The sequence below is a fragment of the Nilaparvata lugens genome, chromosome 7 (genome assembly GCF_014356525.2).
Source record: "Nilaparvata lugens isolate BPH chromosome 7, ASM1435652v1, whole genome shotgun sequence".
Taxonomy (NCBI): domain Eukaryota; kingdom Metazoa; phylum Arthropoda; class Insecta; order Hemiptera; family Delphacidae; genus Nilaparvata; species Nilaparvata lugens.
The window spans coordinates 61853887-61880376 of NC_052510.1; the positions used below are offsets into that span (position 1 = coordinate 61853887).

Consider the following 26490-nt stretch of genomic DNA (forward strand, 5'->3'; position numbering starts at 1 on the left):
ATTCTTTTGTAGGAATAATGGTGATATATATCATGGTTGAATCTAAAAAGAGTTTTATAGTTCACAACTATTGGTTGTGATCGTATCTGGTATAATTAGTTTCCTCTTCCTCATACGAATTAGTTGAGCCATTTTACTATGAGCAAAAGATAATAAGCTGCTCTAGACTAGACTCACCTTTTTTGAAGCATTTGCTTCAAAAGTTGAGCAAATGCTCCAGTTTATTCATACAATTTTGAGCAAAAGCTTTTACTTTTGAGCAAATGCTCAAACTATTTTTTTGATGAGCATGAGCAAAAGGTTTTGCTCACGTTTATTCATAGAAAATGAAGCAAATGCTCCATATTTTAGAAGTATGAGCAAATGCTCAACTTTATTCATATGGCCCAACGTGTCTCTAGTACTCGTCGACGCAGAAAGAACCGATTTTCAATTATCCTGCAATCACCTCTACAGCACTATTCACATACTGGCGTCAGTCGCTACCCAGTTGGACCCTCAGTCCGTTTGCACAAAAGCATAAAATGATTAATTTCACGAGAACCAATCAGAGAAGGCCTTTTTGATAAGATGGCTTCTATGATTAGTTCTCGTGGTATTAATCACGATTAAAGTTTAACCGGCTTTTGTGCAACCGGCACTTGGACTGTCCAGTTGAACCAGTTTGGTGAAACATCAAGTTGATGGTCTTGTATCTGCTGTATCGAAACATCAAGTTAGTGGGTGCCTTGTATCTAAATTGTATCAATGCAAATGACTTTTGTATCTTGTGGTTCAAAGTTTCACCGATATGGTATAATAGAATACCTTGTATCATTATCAATACCTTGTGTACAATTTATTGACCGAGCGAAGTGAGGTCTAAGATTCAAGTCGACGGTTTGGCATTTCTCTTAATGTTTAAATGTTTGGAAATTTATATGTTGCGCATTTACGGCGAAACGCGGTAATAGATTTTCATGAAATTTGACAGGTATGTTCCTTTTTTAATTGCGCGTCGACGTATATACAAGGTTTTTAGAAATCTTGCATTCCAAGGATAATATAAAAGGAAAAAGGAGCCTCCTTCATACCCCAATATTAGAGTAAAAATCAGACTATAGAATTATTCATCATAAATCAGCTGACAAGTGATTACTCAGATGTGTGGAGAAGCCGTATTTCCATAGTTTCAATCAGGTACTTGTAGATGAGAATACTGCGTGAGGTCTACTGTTCACAGAACTACTAGTTTAATATACCTGTATATTTAATGAACACTTGCAATGTTAATAACAGACAGTGTAGTATAATTATTACTAAACGAAAATCCTTATTAAATGCAGTAAATCACCCCGAAGACTTCTGCTACTGCAAATATTAACAACAGAGTAAAGAGCTGGAAAGAGATTCATTTATTTAGATGCAATTTCTAATTTATTTCTATGTGTAGACAGACAGTGTGGTCTATTTACAATAAGTTGGCAGTCCTATCAGAAGAAATTTTCAAGTCTGTTCAGTTGTAAGCTTTCTCAATCATTATATTCAGTTTCGCTTGAGATGTTTTCATTATTATTTATTTTATTTATGTTTTGTAGATGAATGCGACATGTGCCACAAACACTTTGACAGGAACACACTTCGTAGCGACAACCTGACCGTGTTCTATGATGACAAGCAGTACAACTTCTGCTGCAAGTCGTGCATGAACGCCTACATACTGGGCAAGCGCAAAATTGTCCCATGCAACTGGTGTAAGGTGAGTGTCTCTTGCTGTCCGAAAGCAACATTCAAATTCCATCAGACTATCATAACCTAAATTGAGGAGTTTGATGGAAGAAGGGCCCATGTGCAAAAACCATGTTTTGAGAAAAACGCTGTCAAAGATTTCAAAGTGATTTATAGGAAACTTTATCAGTTAGTATTCTAGTTAAATGGAACTTCAAAGTTTAATTTGGCTAGTAATTGTGCTACAATAACTGAGAATCACTTCCTACATTGTTTAATATTGGATAAAAAACATCACAAACAGAGGCCCTTCTTCCATCAAAGTGATTTTTCTAGGAATTGTTCCAAATGAATTAGATCACAACTAAGATTTTTCATTCTTATTTATTGATATGGAATAAACTTTTAATAGAAAAAATATATTTTTAAAGAAATAAGCAAACATTTTAGCCTAATTAACCTACTTTTTCAAACTAGATAGCACTATCAAAATGGGTTTTCAGGAACTGAAATGGAGTGGGTCCACCAATGTCAGAATAACTTTTGTAGCCAAGAACAGTCCCAAATGTTGAGTAACCAATTTTCACGTATTTTTGACTCAATTTCATCATGTATTTTTCGCGAACACTCCGATTTACAACAATTATTATTATTCATTGCAAGCGTGCAGGCCTAAATACCATGTGTAGACTTTTTGTGTAGTTGAGAAGTTGATATTGTGGTAATTATTCATATTGAATGAAAAAGAAAAATTCATGCCCTCGACCAATAGCAGTACTCGCCTACTAGTATAAATTCTGCTGCTCTTGTATTTAGTTTTAGTTTATCAGAGATTGACAATGGTGTAATAACCGAAACCGGTCTTTCTAATTATCAATAAATCAGTGGTTTTTTTGACAATTTCTTAGTCTTTTTCATTCACCATGTGTAGAAGTAGACCTATAACCTAAGTAGCCTATGTAACCTAGAAACCACGCTCAAACGCTTGACACTGCCTTTTTAAAATCGTTGTCACATCGAAAATGTAATTATTAGAAGTGATGGTGATGTTGTGAAATCTCTCCATAATAATAAAACAAAGATATTGTTAAATTTCACTAAAAATTTATTGAAAACTTTAAAACAGAACCATGGTTTCAGCCATGGTGCAGCTGATGATGCGTTGGTTAACTACGTGAAACCATGGTTCTGTTTTAAAGTTTTTAATAAATTTTTAGTGAAATTCAACAATATCTTTGTTTTCTTATTATTGTTGTCACATCGTTCAGAAAAAACATAGAAGTATGAAATTTTTTAGACATATAGAAAAAATGGCGGCGAATTCAAAAATCACTTTGACGAAAAAGGGCTTAAAGTTCTTAGTGCCCTTTTTCCATCAAACTCCTCAATTATAACATAGAGAAAAAATAGCATAAAAAGATATTCCATGGTATAGGTCGTTTATGTTCCAAATTTCAAGCCGATTATTTGTTAAATCATCTCGACTACTGTCAATTATTACTGTTTTGCCGAATGAGAGTGTAAAAGTGGCGCAGTATGAGAGATTAGCAGTATCTCATAGCTTCACGAAATAGTTATTTGTATATCTAGAGTGAAAAGTACGACTTTTTCTCCCTGAGGGAAAAGTTTGAAGCCCGAGGCGAAGCCGAGGGCAACAATTTTCCTGAGGGAGAAAAAGTATTTTTCACTCGTGATGTACACAACATTTTTCCTCCATCTACATTTTTTTATAGAAACTGCAAATAAAATCATTTTAATAACTGTCACCTGGTCATATGGGACATATATATGATTCATATATTTATCTCATATTGATCAGGATTTTAGAGTTTTATTTTACGAAAAGTTTAATGAACGGTGTTTCTGCCTTTGAACAGTTTTGTCATCGACAGAAAGATTGTTTATTTCACTTGTTATCAAAATTATTGTAGTTTCTCTTTTGTTTTTCATAACAAACGTGGTCGGCTTGTGCGACTGATAAAAATATGTATTTGAAATGGCTTCATGTTTGGCATTGACTGAGTTATATATTAATACCCAAAATTTTTACGGGTCGGTGTGTGAGCTCGTTCGTTAGGACTGTGAGTAAAAGTCCGGCTGTTCTGGTGAAGGGGAATAGATTTGTTCTTGTTTTATAATACAGTTTTCCTGTCACAGTTCGGGCAGTTTAAAGAGAATTGTATTATTGAATAAGAAGGGATCTGAACCCACTTCATTAGATCAGTTTTTTTTTATTTATTTTTCATTAATAATTAACGTCGCGATTAACCAGTGGATGCCAAATTTGGGGCCATTATCATAAAGGTAGGTGACTACTGAGTCATTGTTTTAATTTTTCCATAACCCACAAACAATTTAATCTTCACTAGCAGCCAAGCGAGTAGCCTTTGAAATATTTATCTATTTATTGTTATTTCATAATTTATAATTATAATTCTAATTTTTTGTACAAATAATTTATTGTTTTGTTTTAATTATCAAAACCAGTACGATCATTTCTTGTTTTCATTTCCCCACCTTTACATACTCGGTGTAGGCACATATTGCTTACATATTTGGTGGAGGTTTATCCTGCCGTCCATATCGTGCTTACATAATTGGTGGAGACGTCCCTGCTTACATAATTGGTGGAGGCGCCGGGTATCGATCCCGGTACCTCTCGCACGCCAAGCGATTTTACCCTGTCATTGCGAGATTTCGGTCGGCGGGAGAATAATGGTGAGAAAGACTTTTCCGTGTGACGCAAATGTTGATAAACAACCTCAGGTTCTCCATTACTTACCTTTGCATTGGGTTAAGTTTAATTCGTTGAAAATTGATGTTTTGCAACCGCATTTCAATCCTAATTTTGTTAATTTTAGCGAAATTTTAAAAACTGATATAGATATAAAGGTTCCGGAATTTACAGTTCAAGACGTAATATCGTCAGATATATTTCACAAAGTAGATCTTCCAAATTCTTGGGAGATGTTGTAAATTCCTCTAGTTTTGTTTTTTATATATTATTTGGCTGGTTAGGGTTTTTAACTTTATTCTGTGCATATTAGGCATCAAGTTGTATGTGTGTAAATTATCTGCTGTAACGGTAGCACAACCCAAGATACATATAATCGATAGTTAGGAGTTATATAGTTACTTTTTGATGGATTAACTGTTTTATTGTTTTTTTTCTTGCCTATATAGTTATGAGTCATAATGTACTTATAAAGTTTTTTTTTTTCTCTTCTTCGATTTTTATTGCAGTTTTTGAAGTAGTTCAATGTTGATTCACAAATAAATTATTGTCAATTGAGATTTTCTTTCATAATAAGTTGAATATTCATGTATATTAATGTGTATAATATTGAAAGTTAGTTTCATATATAATCAATGTTATTGTGCAGCCTAGTTTCATTTGAATTTGATTTGAATGTTTGTAATTTAGTTTGAGTAACCTACCTTTCTATGTAAAGTTTGATTTCAATGTATAGTAGCATTATCAAGTCAATCAGGCACACGTTTGTTTCCAAGTATATTATTTTGTTTAATCATTATTTATTATTTTTTTTGTTCCCTCTTGACTACAGACTCAGGGACGAGTCTTTCAGCGGGATGGGTGATGTGTCACCTGGTCATATGGGACATATATATGATTCATATATTTATCTCATATTGATCAGGATTTTAGAGTTTTATTTTACGAAAAGTTTAATGAACGGTGTTTCTGCCTTTGAACAGTTTTGTCATCGACAGAAAGATTGTTTATTTCACTTGTTATCAAAATTATTGTAGTTTCTCTTTTGTTTTTCATAACAAACGTGGTCGGCTTGTGCGACTGATAAAAATATGTATTTGAAATGGCTTCATGTTTGGCATTGACTGAGTTATATATTAATACCCAAAATTTTTACGGGTCGGTGTGTGAGCTCGTTCGTTAGGACTGTGAGTAAAAGTCCGGCTGTTCTGGTGAAGGGGAATAGATTTGTTCTTGTTTTATAATACAGTTTTCCTGTCACAGTTCGGGCAGTTTAAAGAGAATTGTATTATTGAATAAGAAGGGATCTGAACCCACTTCATTAGATCAGTTTTTTTTATTTATTTTTCATTAATAATTAACGTCGCGATTAACCAGTGGATGCCAAATTTGGGGCCATTATCATAAAGGTAGGTGACTACTGAGTCATTTGTTTTAATTTTTTCCATAACCACAACAAATTTAATCTTCACTAGCAGCCAAGCGAGTAGCCTTTGAAATATTTATCTATTTATTGTTATTTCATAATTATAATTATAATTCTAATTTTTTGTACAAATAATTATTGTTTGTGTTAATTATCAAAACCAGTACGATCATTTCTTGTTTTCATTTCCCCACCTTTACATACTCGGTGTAGGCACATATTGCTTACATATTTGGTGGAGGTTTATCCTGCCGTCCATATCGTGCTTACATAATTGGTGGAGACGTCCCTGCTTACATAACTTACGTATTGGTGACAATGTTTCCTAACAACATAACCTAAAATCTAAAACTTTAAAACCGGCCGTCTGATTGGCACTGCCGATTGCGCTATCTATCGGCTAAAGTTGTAACAATCAGCTGGGTGTTTACCAAAAATGGCTGACTCCAGATTACGCGGTTCAAATTTGAATTGCAGATCAAAAATATTTGTTGGCTGGTATTTTGAATAGAATAAGATATTTTTAAAATTGTATAAATTTTATCGTCTACTTATATTAAGAATATAATATCATACAAACATATATTTCATGAGTTGATCAAATTTCTGGTTGTGGTATTGAATTCAGTTGACTCAATGACAGACACCTCTTTATGCTTTCTCATCTGAGCTTAGACCTTCTAACCTATTATAATGTAAGTTTTTAAAATAGAGATGCTTCCCATGTTATTTAAATGGAGACACTTTTACTCCCTAGGGAGTTTTTCTGTTTTTTACTACCGAGGGCGAAAAAGTGACACTTTAGTATTATGTTTCAGGGAGTAAAGTAAGTACTTTAGCCAGTAGGTGGAGGAAAAATAACTACTAGGTCTATCAGCTTGTGTTAACAGTAAATTTGGAACATATACACCCTAAAGAATGGGATATCTTTTACAGCTATATTTTCTCTATGGTTATCCTCATCTCTCATCATCATCCGTCTCATTACCCACGCACAAGCCTAGAGCTCATGTGGGTATCATCCTCAGCAAACAGGTTTACTCGTATAGTACTGGTTGATATTATGCTTTATTATTTGTATTAATTCATTCATCATTTATAGTAAGTTGTTGTCGTTTTGCCAAGGTCTGTTTTCAAAGTGATTTTCATTTATTTATTGAATGAAGCAAATTGAATAAGCAATACTTCATAAAAGAAAAGTTGAGTCTTGTTAAATTGTACGTGTCTAATTTTCCGTTTTTCTATTTTCAACTTCAAATATAATTTTAGTAAAATCAGTAACTTCATTTGAAACCCTTCTAGTTGTTAGCAATTTTGAAATTATCATATTTGCTTCCAAGTATTCTTCATTGTTTTCAAGTAATAATAATAATTATTAATATTCATTTTTCGGATAAAGCAAACAAGTATTTAGTAAAGGAAAAAGCATGTCATTAGTCCAAAACTTCCTTTTCTCAATTACTCATCATGTTTCCAATTATTCCCAAGCACGTTTCTAAGCTTGAATAACTAAGTTCAAGTGTAAGATCACATTGGATTTGTGTATGTGGAAGTGCACTTGAGATCATGCTTTATCAAGCGTGCAGATGAGAAACAAGATCTGGAAAGAGCCATTAAAACACGTTGTGACTTGCATGTAGCTGCTCACACTGAACGCCACCAGCAAGTGCATGCGTTCAGTGCGAGTGTTCCTATTGCTCTTTCCAGATTTTGTCTCTCTCTCTCTCTCTGATCATGCATGATCACACGTGCACTTGCACATATAAGCAGATACGAATAAGTGATCATACTCTAAAGCCTGGTTTTCATCAGTATAGTTAGTGGTAGAGTTCCCTGGACAAGTACTAACTATCTTGTGAACTTTCCCAATGAAAACGTTCATGATAGAGTATTAGTTTTTAGTAGAGTAGAGTGGGTAGCACCGTGGGATAGTACTCTACCACTTGCCTTCCCCCACCACCGCTTCTATCTTGTGAACTCTCCCAATGAAAACGTTCATGGTAGAGTAGAGTCATGATGGAGTACTAGTTTTTAGTAGAGTGGGTAGCACCGTGGGATAGTACTCAACCACTTGCCTTCCCCCACCACCGCTTCTCACTCTATTCTACCACTACTATGCTAATGATAACAGTCTCGAGCTAGTAGAGTCGTGCCGTAGGCTTCACCTACTATTTTACCTACTACTTTACCTTCTACTCTCAATTTTAGTGAAAACAGTTACTCGACCAAGTAAGTAAAGTAGAGTTAGCTCGGTAGAGTTAGTATTCCAGTTACTCGACCACTAACTCGACTAATGAAAATCAGGCTTAATGCCTAGTCCATATGTTGGTCCAGCCTGCAATGTGACCAGTGAAGGCCAGCGTTGGCAAATCACCCATTCAAACACTTGCGCTGGTCGTCATTGGTCTACATTGGGCCAACATGTGGATGCGGCATAAGAATATGAGTTTGCCACCTTACTTGAAATCTGTAGAGAGTAAAAATATAGACCTATTTATTATTCGTGGTTTCTGAAGAACCTTATGTTTCTAAATAGTTTCAGTGCTCTTTTTTATTCTGTTTCACTGTTGTTTAGTAGTTATTTGTTGACTAACTAGTTGGTTTTTTGTTGGATTTCAGGTGAAAAAGTACAACTTTGACATGATCAAGCGAGTTCTGGAATCAGGACAGACGCTGATGATGTGTTCGCTCAACTGTCTCACGCTGTACAAGGTCTCTATCAACGCTGTTTCATCACGCAGGTAATTCTAGTTTTAAAATTGAATTCTAGTCTGATGTGGTGTAGAGGATGACCTTTTGGCTATCTTGTATCATCCAGGAAAGCTCGCTCCATTTACGTTTTTATGCTGTGAGGCTGCCACTAACAACAGACGGTTTATCCTATCTTTGACGGTTTATCCTAATGGCAGCTCTTTGACTGTGGTACATTTTGAATGCACCGCGGTCACAGTAAGAGGCCGGATTTATTTACCGGTAACTGGATTTTGGAACATTTAGGGTAACCGTCCACTAGAACCGTATTCAACCGATCCGTTCGGCCGTTGGATCGGACGAATCTGCCGGCCGTTAATTCGATCGAATATGGTCGTCCATTGGAACCGTTTACGTCAGTCTAGTTGCCAATTATTGAATTAACTACTATCATAGCCACCAAAATTTTTCATAAACAATGATTATATTGAGATTTTGAAAATTGAATAAACAAATATCCACTAAATTAGTTATTCATTATCAAGCAATCTTTGTTCACAGATTCCTTTAAACATCACGACGATGATATCTTCTGTCTCCCATATCCCACAATGGAACATGCTTTTGAATCAAACTTATCAACTTTTCATTGTCCATTTTTACAACTTTATAAAACAGAACAACTTCAAAAAACAAAAACAAACAAGACTGTGAAACAATTTTAGGCTAGGAACACTTTGTTGTCTCAGCTCGACTAGTTAGTTCGGCCGGATAGAGCCGAAAAATCCCATTCAATTCGGATCGAAAAATTGATCGGCCGAAGACGGCCGTGCACGGCCGTATAAACCTGTTACAATGGACGAGCATCTATTCCTTTCTTTGTTGGGGGATCGTTCGGTAGTTTTCGGCCGATGCTAGTTCGGACGAGAACGGTTCTAGTGGACGGCCCACCTTACTATCAAAATTTCAGGGAACCTGACATTATTGGTGTCATTAAAGGGAATAAAATAAGATGGGCAGGACATGTCCAGCAAGGGCACCAAAGAATGTACTGTACTCTGTACAAGGAAATAGAAAAGTGGGATGCCCTAAACTGGATGAACTAGGAAAGGACTTGAGAGAGCTGGGAATACGACTGCACTGGATAGAGAGAGGTGGAGACTCATTGTAGAGCAGGCCAAAACTCGACTATCGGCTTGTAGTGCCACATAAGGTGGGTCGTCCACTAGAACCGTTTTCGTCCGAACTAGCATCGGCCGAAAACTACCGAATGCGACCGAACGATCCCCCAACAAAGAAAGGAATAGATGCTCGTCCATTGCAACAGGTTCATACGGCCTTGCACGGCCGTCTCCGGCCGATCAATTTTTCGATCCGGATTGAATGGGATTTTCCGGTTCTATCCGGCCGAATTAACTAGTCGAGCTGAGACAACAAAGTGTTCCTAACCTAAACTTGTTTCACAGTCTTGTTGTTTGTTTTTGTTTTGTTTATAAAGTTGTAACTATGGACAATGAATAGTTGATAAGTTTGATTCAAGAGCATGTTCCATTGTGGGATATGCGATACAAAAGATATCGTCTTGATGTTCATAGGAATCTATGGACAAAGATTGCTGTACAAATAGGATCTGAAGGTAAAATTATTGTAATGAATAACTAATTTAGTGGATATTTTGTTTATTCAATTTTCAAAATCTCAATATAATAATTGTTTATGAAAAATTTGGGTGGCTATGATAGTAGTTAATACAATAATTGGCAACTAGCCAACTTCTGAACTAGACTGACGTAAACGGTTCCAATGGACAAATTAGCGGCCGGCAGATTCGTCCGATTCAACGGCCGGACGAATCGGTTGAATACGGTTTCAGTGGACGGTTGCCCTAAGTCAGTAAGACTGTCAAAATGGTTCCCATGTGACGCGGAACTTTCTACCACCAGTCACAATTTACCGTATTCGCCGAACGTACACAATGATTGGTTTGGCCAGTTTTGTCACTAAAGGTGCATTTTCGTTTATGCGTAAATTTCCGCAGTCAACGACGACAAGCATTGTTGACATTCATATTGTCCAAATTTCAAGTGTGCTGAAACAGCTGAATATCTTTATTATTAAAGAATTAAACATTTCTTATAATATAAACATATTGCCATTTAAAAGTATTAACTCAACCTGCCCATTAAAACATAATTGAACATAATCTTTTAGGTTATGTAGACAAATTGAAATCTACCCAATCTGAGATTCTCTCCCTGTCGTGGTCGATGACGGCATTTACGCACAAACGAAAACCAAGCTTTACTCTTGCGGGATATTCTTGTAGTTTTTGGTTACTTTGCTTATGAAGGAAGCCTACCTATTGATATATGTTTGCAATGCTGAACAATTTCTGTCAGAGGTATTTGAGATGTTGTTGTTTTGCTTTGCAGGATCAAGTGCGTCAAGGGATATTCTTGTAGTTTTTCGTTACTTTGCTTTTGAAGGAGACCTACCTATTGATGTATGTTGAAACAATGCTGAACAATTTCTGTCATAGTTATTTGAGATGTTTTTGTGTCTAATTTTTTGATGTGTTGTTTTGGTTTGCAGGATCAAGTGCGACAATTGCGGATCGGTGTCGCAAGCCCAGTACCACCTGACAATGTCGGATGCGACCATTCGCAACTTCTGCACGTATCCGTGCGTAATGAACTTCCAGGGCCAGTACAGCAAGAACCCCATCACACTGCCGGGCGGCCAGCAGACGCCTATACCCACCGGTAATTACCCACATTCAATCCTTCTATAGTGAGGTCCACGTTATAATGACAGTGGATAAATAAATATTATTTAGAAGCAGAGAAAATGAAGTTTGTTTTTCAGGATTCTTAAAAATATGATTTTTAATATAAGTGAATATTTCATATTTTAGTTATAATAATGTGAAATATTTCGTCCATGTTCAGTTTTGAAGCATCTAAATTTGAAAATCTACTTCGTGAAAATATTTGAGCACTGAAAATTTTGTGAATTGAAGAACTACAAGACATAACCTATTTCGGACTTTGATTGTGTTACATTATCTAAATTTGGGGAGGAATAGTACAAGGTTACCTTATTTTTCCCTCCCTATCATTTTGATAATGTATTTATTGTATAAATGAATAAAGAATACGAGAACAGCATTGCTGATTCTCTGCTTTGTCACTGCCTTCTATAGAGGATAGCTGATACCGGTGATCAAGTAATATTAAGTGTTCATTCTTTTTTTAAAATGATCTATTATAATTATTTGACAAGAAAATGTGTTTCTCAATGATAAAATAATACATTTTTATAATTGAGATGGAAGTGTATTTTGTTATTTTAATATACACTATATTGTTGAAAAAAGATCTGGTAACGTTGCGGAGGTGGAAAAGGATAGCGCTATCTGCAGTGTCGAATGATAGACGAGGATAGCAAAACCCATGTTGATCAAATGCTGCCATTATGACGTGGACCTCAACGTGGAAAGAAAACAGCTCAAGATTACAATTATATCTAGGCCCGGTTGCACAAAAGCCGGTTAAATTTTAACCGTGATTAATTTTACTAGAACCAATCAGAGAAAGCGTTTTTGAAAAGACGGCTTCTGTGATTGGTTCTCGTGGAATTAATCACGGTTAACATTTAACTGGCTTTTGTGCAACCGACACTTAGGGTCGCTTCCCGATCTCGGGATTTAGCTAAGATCTAGACATTGAATAGCTAGAGTTAGAAAATTGGCTTCCCGAAACGGGGCGTAGTGCAGTCCACGTTTAAATTAAATTTCGAAAAACTAGAAAATTGAACACAAAATAAAATGAAGAGAAAATAGTGTAGTTTCAGCTATTTTGAATGATTTAGGAATGTTTCATTTCGTCAAGGAAAAACGTTTCCAATTATTATAGACATGAGGAAATGAAGATTATTTTGCTGCAACTATTTACTGTGACTACACCCACTACCTCCGTAAACAAAGCCTTAGTGCATTTGTCTGACGTCAGCACAGGTAGGGCTCCTACACCAATAAAAACACTAAAGTGCGAGATAAATTACTTTTAACATGAAGAGGAGAAACCCATTTTTCCCTCCACAGTTTGTAGCGTAGACACAGACGGACATCCTGCGCACAATTGGATGCGCCGTGTCATTTTGCTTCATGTTCTTGTGATGAACACATCTCCGTAACATACACAAACCTGCTGACCAGTTCACTACTTGGAACATTGCAAGCAATAGATGGAGGGGAGTGTTGCCTCGTCGCGTTACAAAGCTCTCTCATTCAGACACAAAAGAAGGAGAATGCTGCTAGGTAGTGGGAGTGATTAGTGGAGGATAGAGCATCGGACCTCTCCGTCTTCGAGAAAGAGCCGTGTTAAAAGTAATTTATCTCGCACTTTAACTGATATAGATCTGCTGAAATCAGCAAGTTTTTATTGGTGTAGGAACCCTACCTGTGCTGACGTCACCAGAATTCACTAAGGCTTTGTTTATGGAGGTAGTGCTACACCTCGTTTTGGAAAGCCAATTTTCTAACTCCAGCTGTTTAAAGTCCAGAACTTAGCTAAATATTGAGCTCGGAAACCGGCCCTAAGTGATGTTTGTGAAATAATAATGAGTTGTGGATTATGTTTGATTTCTCTTAATAATCAGACAGTATTCTGGAGTAATTTTTCAATTTCCGTAAATAGTAGTAAATTGTTTGTAAATAACAACTATTAGTTCCTCGCAATTAACAGTTTTGTTGGTTTACAGGGGGACCTAAACGTGCCATTACAACCGTGAACGCTACCAAGGATACAAGAACAGGATCTGGTGAGTTGATTTCAGTCCTTAATATAATACCATAGAGGAATGATAGCTGATTTCAAGCCGATTTTTTGTCAACTCAAGCCGATTACTATCGACTACTACTGTCTATTATTATTGATTTGTCCGGGTAAGGGTGTAAGAATAGCGCAGTATGAGAGACTACCAGCGTCACATAGCTTCACGATAAATAACTACTTGTACTATCGGCTTAAGAGTGAAATTTGGAACATAACGATCTATACTTTGGGATATCTTATTATTCTATATTTTCTCTATGGTATAATCATCAGATTTAAAGAAGTTGGTTGGAGAAGATAGAATGGGGAAGATATCCAATAGTATAGGACGTTATGTTCCTATGTAATTTCAAGCCGATTTTTTGTTTGCTCCAAGCTAATTACTGTCAACTATTGTCTATTTTTAGGGCGAGGCCACACGAGTTTTTAGATGAGTCGGCAGGGCAGGAAAACCGCTTAATCCACATGAAGCTTTTTCAGGCGTTTTCATACGAGTAGGCTGATTGGGTTGGCGTTCAGGAATCAGGAAGCTGATAATCAACCAATCGGAGAGCTTTTCCTGCCCTGCCGATTCGTCTATAAATGCCTGAAAACCCGCTTCATGTGGCTTGGCCCTATGAGATGCCTACATTCATTCAGATGCATTAATCAAATGAGATTGGTATCATGATAATATAAGTAGTATTTATTGCAAGTTTAAACAAAAGTTTAGGTTGATTTCATTTTATTTAATTAATTTATGAATGATCACAAAACATAAATCATTGAAATGATTGGGGAAGGATCAACAGGCTTAGCCCAAAACTATTCCTTCCTCGAATTTTGATTCGTACTATATTTTATTGTTGATATTTTTCAAGTTTTTCTATTAATAAGTTTCATTTGCTTGCAGTGCCAGTAATTCAGTCAGTAACGTCTTTAGCGACAACCAATGGCCAGGTTGCTACAAGTCTTCTCCAGTCATCACCTACTGTCAATTCTTTATCACCTGCGGTCAGTATTTTCAATTTTTTGTAGATGAATCATGTGGAGAATCCAATTGAAATCAAATTATATCAGCTGCTAGATCTAGTTTAGTTTCATCTCTTAGGGCCGTTTGCACAGTGAAAAGTTAAACTGAATTGAATCAGCTGTGGTGTAGGCCCGCCGCAAAGTAGACCCACGCTGATCCACGAAAAGCAACCCACGCCGTGGGATTTTTTGTAAACCAGTGCTAGGCTTCTCTAGACATCTGTGTAATACATGCAATGAATAATCCACTTGTCAGCTGATTGATTATGAATAACTCTATAGCAATGGTTTACAAAACATCCCACAGCGTGGGTTGCTTTTCGTGGGTCTACCTTGCGGCGGTCCTCAGGGCCGTTTGCAAAATGAAAGCTTGAACTGAATTGAAACAGCTGGTGGTTTAATCTCAGAATGAACCACGCTATATAACAAACGAGAATAATGCAAATAGAAATAAAAATAAAAATCTCAGTACCCTTTTTGTATTATTTAATCACAACATGTTTCGGACATGTTGTGATTGAATAATTCAAAAAAGGTAAGCTACTGAGATTTTTATTTTTCTTTCTATTTCTATAAAAAGTAGCCCTTTACAGAAAAGAGAGAATAATACAGATTTAATCCAGTTTAAACTGAGAACCATCCTGCTCAAACTAGCTAACGAGTGGCAATTAATCAGATATCATTAAATTTTCCTAATCTATTTCCATCTCTCATTTCAATCTTTTCCATAATTCAATATTTCCTTTCACATATATATTGTGATATTTGTCATTATGTTAACTTATCAACTATTCAGATTACTACTCTTTCCTGCAGACAGGCATTTTGTCCATTCATGGAAAAAAATGTTTATTATTTTTGTTTGAAATGTATTTGGTTTGTAACATGAAATAAATAAATAAATGATTAGATCCTTTTTAAATATGACAGAATAGAAATGTACCAAAGTTTTGCCAATGGCCGACTTAGGTTGCAATAAAAAATGCTCACTTTGTAAGTGATGAAATGATTGAATGAATAATAATAGTATAGCTTTTTTTACATTCTTAAAAGAACAAAAGCCTCTCTTATGTGGTTGGCAACAAATACAATTTCATATTAATTCAAATTATAAAATTTTCTACTTTTCAATTCAGAGTCTGTCAATAATTTTTGACCATCTTCCCCTGTCTCTAGCTTCGCTCAGCCACAAATCTCCAACTCGTTGCGAAAGTTCATCCCTCCACCGGGGTGCTGGGCTTCCCCGTAACATGAAGTAAATAAATAAAATAAAACTTGATGTTAGCATAGCAGTTGGTAATGTTGTTGTGTGTGTGTGTGTTTATGCGCGCAGGTGTCGTCGGTGAAAAGCGTGACAGTGACCAAGAACAGCGCCGGCATAGTGTCGGTGGGAGTGCCTGCTGGGGGGGCAGCGACAGGCAGTGTGGTGCCAGGTGTAGCACCAGGCGCGGCGACCACAACCAGCTGTCAGACGTATGTGATGGTGCGCGAACGGTGTCCGCCTGCCATGGCCAACAAGGCCACATTCTTCCGGCCCACCTCGCACACAAAGGGCGTGTCCTGTCGGCCGCATGCCACCAGCCAGGCGACGCAGACCGGTCAGTAGACCAATAGGATAGAAGAAATTTGGAAAGAATAGTATAGGATAGAATAGAACAGAATTGGTACAGTCCGGGTCCTGCAGCTTAGCCTATCTGCGGCGGCCGATAGCGAGGGCCGGCTATATTCACGGCTTTGCAAAAAAATCAGGCATCACAGACCCTAGATCCCTAGAAGGAGGAAGCTCCCTACACTCAGAGATTCTTCATGAATGAGAGAGTTGCAACGTATCACCAACAATGGAAAGAGCATGTTGAACGAATTTCGGCTGATAGGCTGTGTTGTGCTGAAAGAACGTAACTCCAAAAAGCTCTTTGTGTATCTTTTCAGATGCAACACGTTGCTTTTGAGAAGATACAAAAGAGCATCACTTGCTTATGGAAAGATAAATTTTCAAAAAGCTCTTTGTGTATCTTTTCAGATGCAACACGTTGCTTTTGAGAATATACAAAAAAGCATTTGTTGCTTATGGAAAGATACATTTCCAAAAAGCTCCTTGTGTATCTTTTCGGATGCAACACGTTGCTTTTGAGAAGATACAAAAGAGCATATGTTGTTAATGGAAAGATAAATTAAAGCTCCTAGGTATCTTTTCGGATACAACACGTTGCTTTTGAGAAGATACAAAAAAGCATTTGTTGTTTATGGAAAGATACATTTCCAAAAATCTCCTTGTTTATCTTTTCGGATGCAACACGTTGCTTTTGAGAAGATACAAAAGAGCATCACTTGCTTATGGAAAGATGCATTTTCAAAAATTTTCGATGTTTTTGAACGGGTAGTATTGTAGTCTACAATGCGGTCCACGTTATAATGGCAGTGGAGAAAGATAGGAGAAAAACGTTGCTGATCCTCTGTCTTGTCAATGCCTTCTATAGACGGTAGCTGATACAGGTTTGTTGATATAATATTAACTGTTCATTCTCGTTTAAATTAATCAGTTATATTTCATCAAGCAAGAAATTATATTTTTCAACTATTTCATAATTAAGATGGAATATTTTGTTAATTAATTATCAATTCTGCATTGTTGAACAAGACGATCCGACAACAAAGCAAACCAAGAAAGAGATAGCGCTATCCACTTTGTTGAATGATAGACAAGGATAGCAATACCATTGCTAATCAAACACTGCCATTATAATGTGGACCTCACTATAGACTACAATACTTTGAAAATGTATCTTTCCATAAGCAACAGATGCTCTTTTCTGTCTTCTCAAAAGCAACGTGTTGCATTCGATAAGATACACAGGGTGATCCAATGTATCTTTCCATAATCAACAGATGCTCTTTTGTATCTTCTCAAAAGCAACGTTTTGCATCCGAAAAGATACAGAAGGAGCTCCATTGTATCTTTCCATAAGCAACAGATGCTCTTTTGTATCTTCTAAAAAGCAATGTGTTGCATCCGAAAAGATACACAAGGAGCTTTATCGTATCTTTCCATAAGCAATAGATGTTGTTCCCATTGTTGGTGAGACGTTGCAACTCTCATCCATGAAGAATCTCTGTGTGTGAGGGAGCTTCCTCCTTCTAGAGATCTAGGGTCTGTGAAACCTGATTTTTTTGCAAAGCCGTGAATATTACCCCGTGAACCATACCTATATGGTCATGGTATTTATGTATGTATTCAGTACTCCCATACAGAAGAATAGAATAGAATATTTTTTTCATTCAACACAACAAAACAAAACTTCTTGCAGTTGAATATCGTCACTACAATTAATATTAATACACATTATGAGAAGCCAAAAAATGCAATATCGGTCATGCTCGAAAGAGCTTGCATATGAGTAATGTTACTTATTGTAATAAATGTATACGGTAGTTATTTGGATTAAAAATGCTAGAACATTGTCTGGTATAACATATTCATTTAAAAATAATTACATACATGTCTCGACACCTATGTTGTCGCGTCACAACTTAGGCTCAACTCACACTATTTCGACTCAAATCGTACGACTCCAGTCTCTCGACCTTACGACTTACTTGCTCATTGTCCCTACTTCAGTTCCATGCTACTCCATTTCTAACCTCACATTATTAAAAATATGAGATCCAATTCTTCACTTCTGCGCATGTTACAAATTTTATAATAATTATTATGAATATATTGTCTTATCTAAAATTATAAAACATCACTTTCATAAAACATAACATTACTTTCATTAAAAATGCACGGTACTATGCAACTCAAGTCGAGGCTCGACCAACATGTTAAGTCGACACGCTTGAATTAGGCTCAACTCACACTTACGCGACTCAAGTCGAGAAGAGACTCGACTCTAGTGGAGAGCACGTGTTTCCAAATGATGACACTCAGACCAGTCGATTCTAGTCTCCGCGACCTCACCATTTGAAAACACATGCTCTCGACTAGAGTCGAGTCTCTTCTCGACCTGAGTCGCGTAAGTGTGAGTTGAGCCTTCGTTGTCGAAACATTTATGTAATTGTTAAAAAACTAAATACGTGATATCAGACAATATTCCAGTGTTTTCATTATGGAAAGGTTTCATTATATCTCAACTCATTACAGTATTATGATAATAATTATTTGGTGTGTGTTTCAGATGTGTCAGGACGCGACGGCAAAACAGTGATGATTCCAATTCCGGTTCCCGTCTACATTCCCGTTCCAGTGCACATGTACTCGATGCCAACGCCCGTTCCGGTTCCGTTCCCCATTCCGGTGCCCGTTCCTGTTTTCATTCCGACCACGCGCAACTCGGCACAAGGCATCATGGACGAGATTAAGGTGAGCGTTCAATCGATGACAAAATGGCGGGTGTTTCTCGTGGCTTTTTCCGTATCAAGGCTTTTTCCTCATTATTTTCTTGAAACGTTTATTCATCAACAATATTACGGAGCTCCCAGGGGTGCCCACAGCATGTTTTGATGTCAAAACGTCATCAAACGACATGACAATGAATTTTGGGGGGATTTTTGGAAAAAAACTAGGGAAAATGGGGGGATTTTTCAATATACAGTTTTTAAGTACCTAAATGGATACCAAATTTTAAGATAAGATAAGATTCTTTATTTCGCAACCAATTTACAACAACAGTACAGCGCACAAAACTTAAAAAAAGATAGCAAATAAGAATAATAAAACAATACTTAAGACAACTTTCTAACCGAATAAATATGAAATTTGCTGATAATACTAATTGTATTAATTCTCATTATAGGATGATGAAATGTAATCTAGCACAGCTACACTGTTTTACTAAAATACACCATAATTAATGCACGAAATAAAATACTGCATGCAAAGACCTTGATGACAAGGTCACGTTCGCATTGCAGGAGCATCATGAACAGAACTAAAGGACAGTTCAAAACAAGCAAAACTTAACTTACAAAGACCTTGATGACAAGGTCACGTTCGCATTGCAGGAGCATCATGAACAGAACTAAAGGACAGTTCAAAACAAGCAAAACTTAACTTAATAAATAATAATGACAATAGATAAAATATATTAAAGTTGAGAAAGAAATACAATAAAAGATAATAAGAACTAAAAAATACAAAAAAAATCTATCCTGAATATAATTCAAAGAACAAAAGTACTGATAAAAATCGAGGTATTCAGGACAAGTTAACCAATAGTTTAAATATAACAATAATATAAACATATTAAAGCAAATGCAAATGCAAATGAATTAGGCTTACACCATTTAGCCATTTGATTAAATTAAGCAATTGTATATTTGCTTTTAGAGATATATCGGTGATTTAATGTATCTTTCCATAATCAACAGATGCTTTTTTGTATCTTCTAAAAAAGCAATGTGTTGCATCCGAAAAGATACACAAGGAGCTTCAATGTATATTTCCATAAGCAACAGATGTTGTTTCCATTGTTGGTGAGACGTTGCAACTCTCATTCATGAAGAATTGCTGTGTGTAAGGGAGCTTCCTCCATCCAGGGATCTAGGGTCTCTGAAGTCTGATGTTTTTGCAAAGCCGTGAATATTACCCCGCCAACCATACCTTGCCTATATGCCGTTTCAAAGTCACCGAGGCAAAGAGCTACGAGACGCGTACTGTAAGGTTAGAACTGTACGAAATAGAATAGGATAGAACCGAACAGATCGGAACAAGATAGTAAAAAAAAGACTATCAGTACAGGATTGAATTTAATAGATGATAGAATAGATTACATTTTAATGCAGAAAATATTTTTCAATTCAATTTGAATTTTATTTCATCTTTATTCTTTGAAAATGGGAATAGAAAATTCTTTAGGCGGAGATAGGCTCAACTCACACTTTCGCGACTCAGGTGAAGAAGAGTCTCGACTCTAGTCGAGAGCATGTGTTTTCAAATAGTGACAGTCGCAGAGACTAGAGTTGACTGGTCTGAATGTCACCATTTGAAAGCACATGCTCTCGACTAGAGTCGAGTCTCTTCTCCTCCTGAGTCGCGTAAGTGTGAGTTGAGCCTTAGTCCTGTCTACCACTCCTTTCCTTGATTCTTAACAAAATTTTCTTCACTTTCATTTTAAAAGATGTCTCGCTCAAAGTCTTGATAAAAACAGGCGGATAATTGTAGAGTTTCACAGCCATATAATGATAGAGTTTGTGAGAGAAGCTATGTTGATACCTATGAACTCACAGACTGTTTCGGTTTTTTGTGTCATAAACATGGTGATCCCTATTCACATCAAATATTTCAATATTGGAATGTACAAATACAATCGAAGAATACACCTAAAGAGCTGGGAAGGTAATTTTATTGAAAGGGTCTACAGCTTCAAATACGTGATATTAGACAATATTCCATTATTTTCATTATAGAAAAGTTTCATTATATCTCAACTCATTACAGTATTATGATAATAATTATTTGGTGTGTGTTTCAGATGTGTCAGGACGCGACGGCAAAACAGTGATTATTCCAATTCCGGTTCCCGTCTACATTCCCGTTCCAGTGCACATGTACTCGATGCCAACGCCCGTTCCGGTTCCGTTCCCGATTCCGGTGCCCGTTCCTGTTTTCATTCCGACCACGCGCAACTCGGCACAAGGCATCATGGCCGAGATTAAGGTGAGCTTTCAATCCTTAGACTAGTTATAAAATAGACACGCTGGGAAGTCTAGCATCTGAAGCCAACATCTACTGCCAAATCCACCCATCTTGACGTCACAACCAAGCTAACAACAATGTAAGTTAAACACCACAAACACTTGCACAACAAAGTCAAAAGTTTTCTATAATTTCATTACGATGCGTGACGTCACTGTTGTGACGTCAAGATGGGTGGATTTGGCAGTAGATGTTGGCTTCATCGACTTTCAGTATGAATATACAATGAGCCGTGTCTATTCTATAACTGGTCTAAGGTTCAATCGATGACTGAATTGCGGGTGTTTCTCGTCTTAGACCAAATATTAAATATATCTGGTCTAAGGTTCTCGTCTGTTATCAAGGCTTTTTCCTCATTCTTTTCTTGAAACGTTTATTCATCAACAATATTATGTAGCTCCTGCAATTTTCATAGAAATGAGACTCATGTCAGTTGATAGGGCTTATCAAACTAAAGTCCGGCTTTAATACGAGATAAGCACAGTTACAGAGCACGCAACATGGATGACATAATAGTGACTCTCCGGGGGCATACCTGTGAACAGCAACACCTTCATAAGAAGCCTAAAACTATACCTGATGGACAGGCCATACTATAGAATCACAGAATGTATTGATGACCAAACTTTCTCACACCTTAAATAAATTCATATTTTATTGGTCATAAATATTAAAATAATACATGGACCCTTGTCAGACAGCATAAAAACAATAGAATGTTTACCTACAACAAAACTTAAAAACTATACTAAATATTAGAATAAAGGTGAACAACGACACCTCACCAATGAGACGAAAAGGACGATTCCCCGGTCAAGCAGACTGCTGAGAAGTAACTATATACTATTCAAATAATTTCACTGTGTATGATATGATGGAATTATATAAATATGGAATGCAATTTGAATTACAATGTATTGTGCTGTAACTACATGAATCGGCAGGGTTTGAACCGTTCATTCTTGGAAAAGGATACCAAGTCAAATCTTATTTTTATTCTTTGAAATGCACTTCACAACTAATTTTAATTCTATTAAGGGGAGTCGGAAGGGCCTATACCACGGAAGAGTCTATACCACCAATGTTAAATTGGCCAACTTCAATGTACCTTTTTGAGATTTCCACTAGAGATAGATTCACAATTTTTTTTTAATGAAAGAATGCATCTTTATCTTCAATCTGATGTAAAGAATTTACTCTAAAATCATTTTTTCTCTGAATACATTTTTTAGAAAAATTGCATGCAATTCCTGAAAAAACTATATTTTCCATATAAATGTTCCTTTTTTGAGACTTCTGTTGAAGATAAAGCTTTGAAATTTTGCAGACATGTACAAATCTAAAAAGTGATGGAGGCGATTTATTATATTTTCAATATTGACAGAGATATTGATGATAAATACATTGAAATATTTGAAGAAAATCGTTAGAGCTGTTCTTGAGACAGAAATGAGACTCATGTCAGTTGATAGGGTTTATCCAGGGTATAAATTTGAAGAAAATCGTTAGAGCTGTTCTTGAGAAAACCGTGAAAAAATGGTTTCTTAGTCATTATCCGCCATTTTTTCCACCATCTTGAATTGAATTTTATTGAATTTCTTGTTGTCGGATCCTCATGGTATAAGGACCTTGAATTTAAAATTTCAAGTCAATCGGTTAATTAGGAATGGAGTTATCGTGTTCACAGACATACACACACACACAAACACACACACACACACACACACACACACACACACACAACACACACACACACACAAAACACCCAAAAATCATGTTTTTTGGACTCAGGGGACCTTTAAACGTATAGAAAACTTGAAATTAGGGTACCTTAATTTTTTTGGAAGCAATACTTTCCTTACCTATGGTAATAGGGCAAGCAAAGTAAAAACGCTTAACATGGTCTGACCCTATGGAGAGATTCATCTGGAATTTACTTCAGTCAGCATTCCTCATAAACAACATCAACGTTATCAATTCAAACAATGCTGACAATTTGGAGTGAATCTCACTGTTTACTGATTTCAAACGAACTTTGTATTTTTACAAAAAATGCAGATCGGGAGAGAAAACTATGTAAATCTTGTACTATTTGTGCAAGATATCTCATTTATTTGAGTTTGTATTTATTTCCTTATTCATAATATTTAGATCTCACTGTACTCATTGATTTCATCTATTGGTTTTGTTTTTGCAGAGGATACACGAGAAAATCCCTACGGATCCGTTCGAAGCGGAGTTGCTGATGATGGCACAAGCCGTGGCTGAGGAGAAGAGGGATGCGAGTGGCAGTGAGGCGGAGGCGGAGGGAGTGGCGGCCAACAGTGACAGAGAGGTGTCACCCGATCGGCAATCTGGTAAATCGATCAAAACTACAACCAGCAATTTCTAAATTGTAATCTGTCAATACTGAGAAGATTTCACACGCAGCAATGAAACTGCTGGGGTACGCGACAGGGTGTCATCCCGTCTACTTGTCACCTCGACATTTTCAGCACAGGCGACAGCTTATCCCCTAGCGAAAATATATCGCTACCGTCAAGTTGTCCCCCCGTCAGCATGTCACCTACTGGAATGGCAGGCTCCATCCTGTCGGGACCGTACACGACAGAGTATCACCTTGCTCGCTTGCGTCAAGTGTTCTCCCCGTTAGCATGCCACCTTCTTGAATAGCAGGTGATATCTTGTCGTTACTGTGCACGACTGAACTGACTTTGGCTCAACTCACACTTACGTGACTCAGGTCGAGAAGAGACTTTCAAAGTTTGAAAGGGGTACAAAATAGATTGTTTTGACAAGATATAAAATTATGAGGCGAAAATTATCTGACTTTTTATGGGAATGAATTCCTTCTTCTCAGGTCGAGAAGAGACTCGACTCTAGTCGAGAGCATGTATTTTCAAATGGTGACGTCGCGGAGACTAGAATCGACTGGTCTGAGTGTCACCATTTGGAAACACATGCTCTCGACTAGAGTCGAGTCTTTTCTCGACCTGAGTCGCGTAAATGTGAGTTGAGCATTTGATTTCATAGTTTCAAGGATAAATAGAATAGATCTACATTGTCCTATCACATTTTATCATAAATATATCTATTGATTAGGAAGTCATTCCCTTAAAAAGTCAGAGATTTTTCGCCTCATAATTTTATATCTTGTCTAGATTGTTTTGTACCCCTTTCAAACTTTGAGATGGAATGAAAACTTTAGTCTTGGCCACTCTTTTGTATGACTCCCACTGGAATCTTAAGTGACATCCTGTCGTTACCGTGCACGACACAGTGTTACCTGTTCGCTCGCGTCAACTAGTCCCCCCGTCAGCATGTCACCTCCTTAGAGTGGTCACAAGTTGTCGGCGTCAACCCTAAGAACCGGTTTCAGAGATGACATCCTGACGGAGGGACTATTTGACGGGGTGACACCCAGACATCTACCCAACTGCTGCAATGGTTTCATTGATTGATTAAGTACTTTATTTATGTAGATTACAATATATACTGGCTTATACACTTATATACAATAGCTTACAATACAGAAAAATTGTAGATGAATTTACATAATATAGACTAAGAAAATAATTATTCAACTGTATATGATATGAAAAAGCAATTTGTAATATAATAACTATAGATAATTATATTGTTATGCATCTACATAAATTGGCGGAGCTTTGGACATATTAATGTCCACTCTTCGGAAAGAATATTAAAAATATCCTTCCCACTAACTCTGTACCAAAATGGTCGTAGGGAAATAGAGAAATTTCACATCAAATTGGAGAGAATTTGATGCTCTATTAGCTCATAATCAGTATGGTTTTTTCATCAATAATTTTAAAGGTCATAATAGCAATAAAATTGAAGACAAGCGTGTGTTTTTTAATGTCACACTTTAATTAAAGCTAGGATATCTTGAAAACTATGAGAGGAGTGGAAAAATATGTCACATGAATGTTGCAGGAAATTTTATAAGCTTTAATTTTGTACTTGACAGTCATAGCTGTGAGAAGCATAGTTTTGTAGATATATGCAAAAACAAAACAAAATCTTTCAACCACTCCCACCCCTTTAGCACAGTGGGTAAGGGTGTGTGGCGAATCATAGGTGGATTTGTTTTGGTATGTTTACCTTCTTACCACCCTAAACAGAACGGGGGGGTCCAAAATTGGTTTCTAAATTTTTCCCTCTTTACTCTTTTTTGAACAAACATTGCCTGGACTAATAATTGGTGACTTGTTTATTACAAAATATAGTCATAAGGCTCATGGGTGTCATTTGTGAGTGCGATATTTCAATTGTGCGAGTATTTCAACTTTTCGTTATTTGTATTTATTATGTAAAACTATCAACACCTTTCAAAATAATATTAAATATTGTCATCCAAAGCCAAAACCTAACCTCTCTAACCTTTCCTTCTACCTTTAAACCTGAATTGAACAGAACCTTTTAGGTTATGTTCATATAATAGAAAAAAAATGAAATATCGCAGTTTTGAGGCACTCCGGGGTTCATTTCTAACTTGATACTAACTGAATTTAAACTAATTTGAAACTAAATAGGCTACTAAATTTCAACAATCGCAAAATCCTGATTATTTCAAATTCAAATTTATTCATTCCTTGTACAATATTACAAAAATAATCAAATTGACATGTTCAATGTATAAATACAAAAAAATCAAAGTACAAGAGAATGTAAAGCTCACAAAACATGAGTCCGTTCGTGAGCTTAATTAAGAAATATATTAACTTTAATAACTAGAAAGTAAATCTTTACGAGTTTCATTCTTCATTCTACTGATATTTTTGGGATGTATTTGTTTAATTTGAATATTTTGAATTTGGCAGACTCGCCAGGAGAAGCTATGATGGCTACCAATGACGTAGACGCGGGTGGTGCGGACACGTGTGACGGTGATAATGACGTGACGTCATCGATCAGCTGTGACGTCACCTTGGATGACGATTTGGACTCTCAGCTGACGCCTTCTACCATCACGCCGACGGTGGTCCAACAGTCCAGCGGTAAGGAACTCACTTAAATAGGTTGTCAAATCGTCAGAATGTTATTGAAGAGCCAGGAGGTAACTTTTCCCATTCCAAGTTCAGCTGACCTGAAAACGTCATCCCAGCTGGTTCCCCGGAATAATACTGCTGTGTCATCGGCGCATGTCCACAGTGCATCCCTCTTCAGATTAAACCTGTGTGGAGGGATGGCTCACACTCTAAACAAAATCAACATAGACTTAGTAATACATTAAATGAGACATTTCTGTTATTCTGATAGCTCTAGGCCTGGTTTCTAGGACACTTATTAAATCTAATGGGCCATTAAACCTATTAATTTTCTATTACTTTTATGGCAAATGAATTAATTTGAATTTTGTATTATTGTG

At 36.5% G+C, this 26490-nt stretch overlaps 1 protein-coding gene across 2 annotated transcripts in view; it reads left to right on the forward strand.

Annotated features, from left to right (window-relative positions):
- Positions 1 to 26490, forward strand: part of LOC111047151 (zinc finger MYM-type protein 3) — a 56411-nt gene that overhangs the window by 17011 nt on the left and 12910 nt on the right. For both annotated transcript variants that reach the window (XM_039433316.1, XM_039433317.1), the window contains 9 exons: positions 1578 to 1738; positions 8487 to 8608; positions 11151 to 11320; positions 13320 to 13379; positions 14286 to 14386; positions 15738 to 16002; positions 18580 to 18764; positions 23296 to 23455; positions 25943 to 26119. In XM_039433316.1, coding sequence (XP_039289250.1) covers positions 1578 to 1738; positions 8487 to 8608; positions 11151 to 11320; positions 13320 to 13379; positions 14286 to 14386; positions 15738 to 16002; positions 18580 to 18764; positions 23296 to 23455; positions 25943 to 26119 — 1401 coding nt within the window. The remainder of the gene's footprint in view (positions 1 to 1577; positions 1739 to 8486; positions 8609 to 11150; positions 11321 to 13319; positions 13380 to 14285; positions 14387 to 15737; positions 16003 to 18579; positions 18765 to 23295; positions 23456 to 25942; positions 26120 to 26490) is intronic.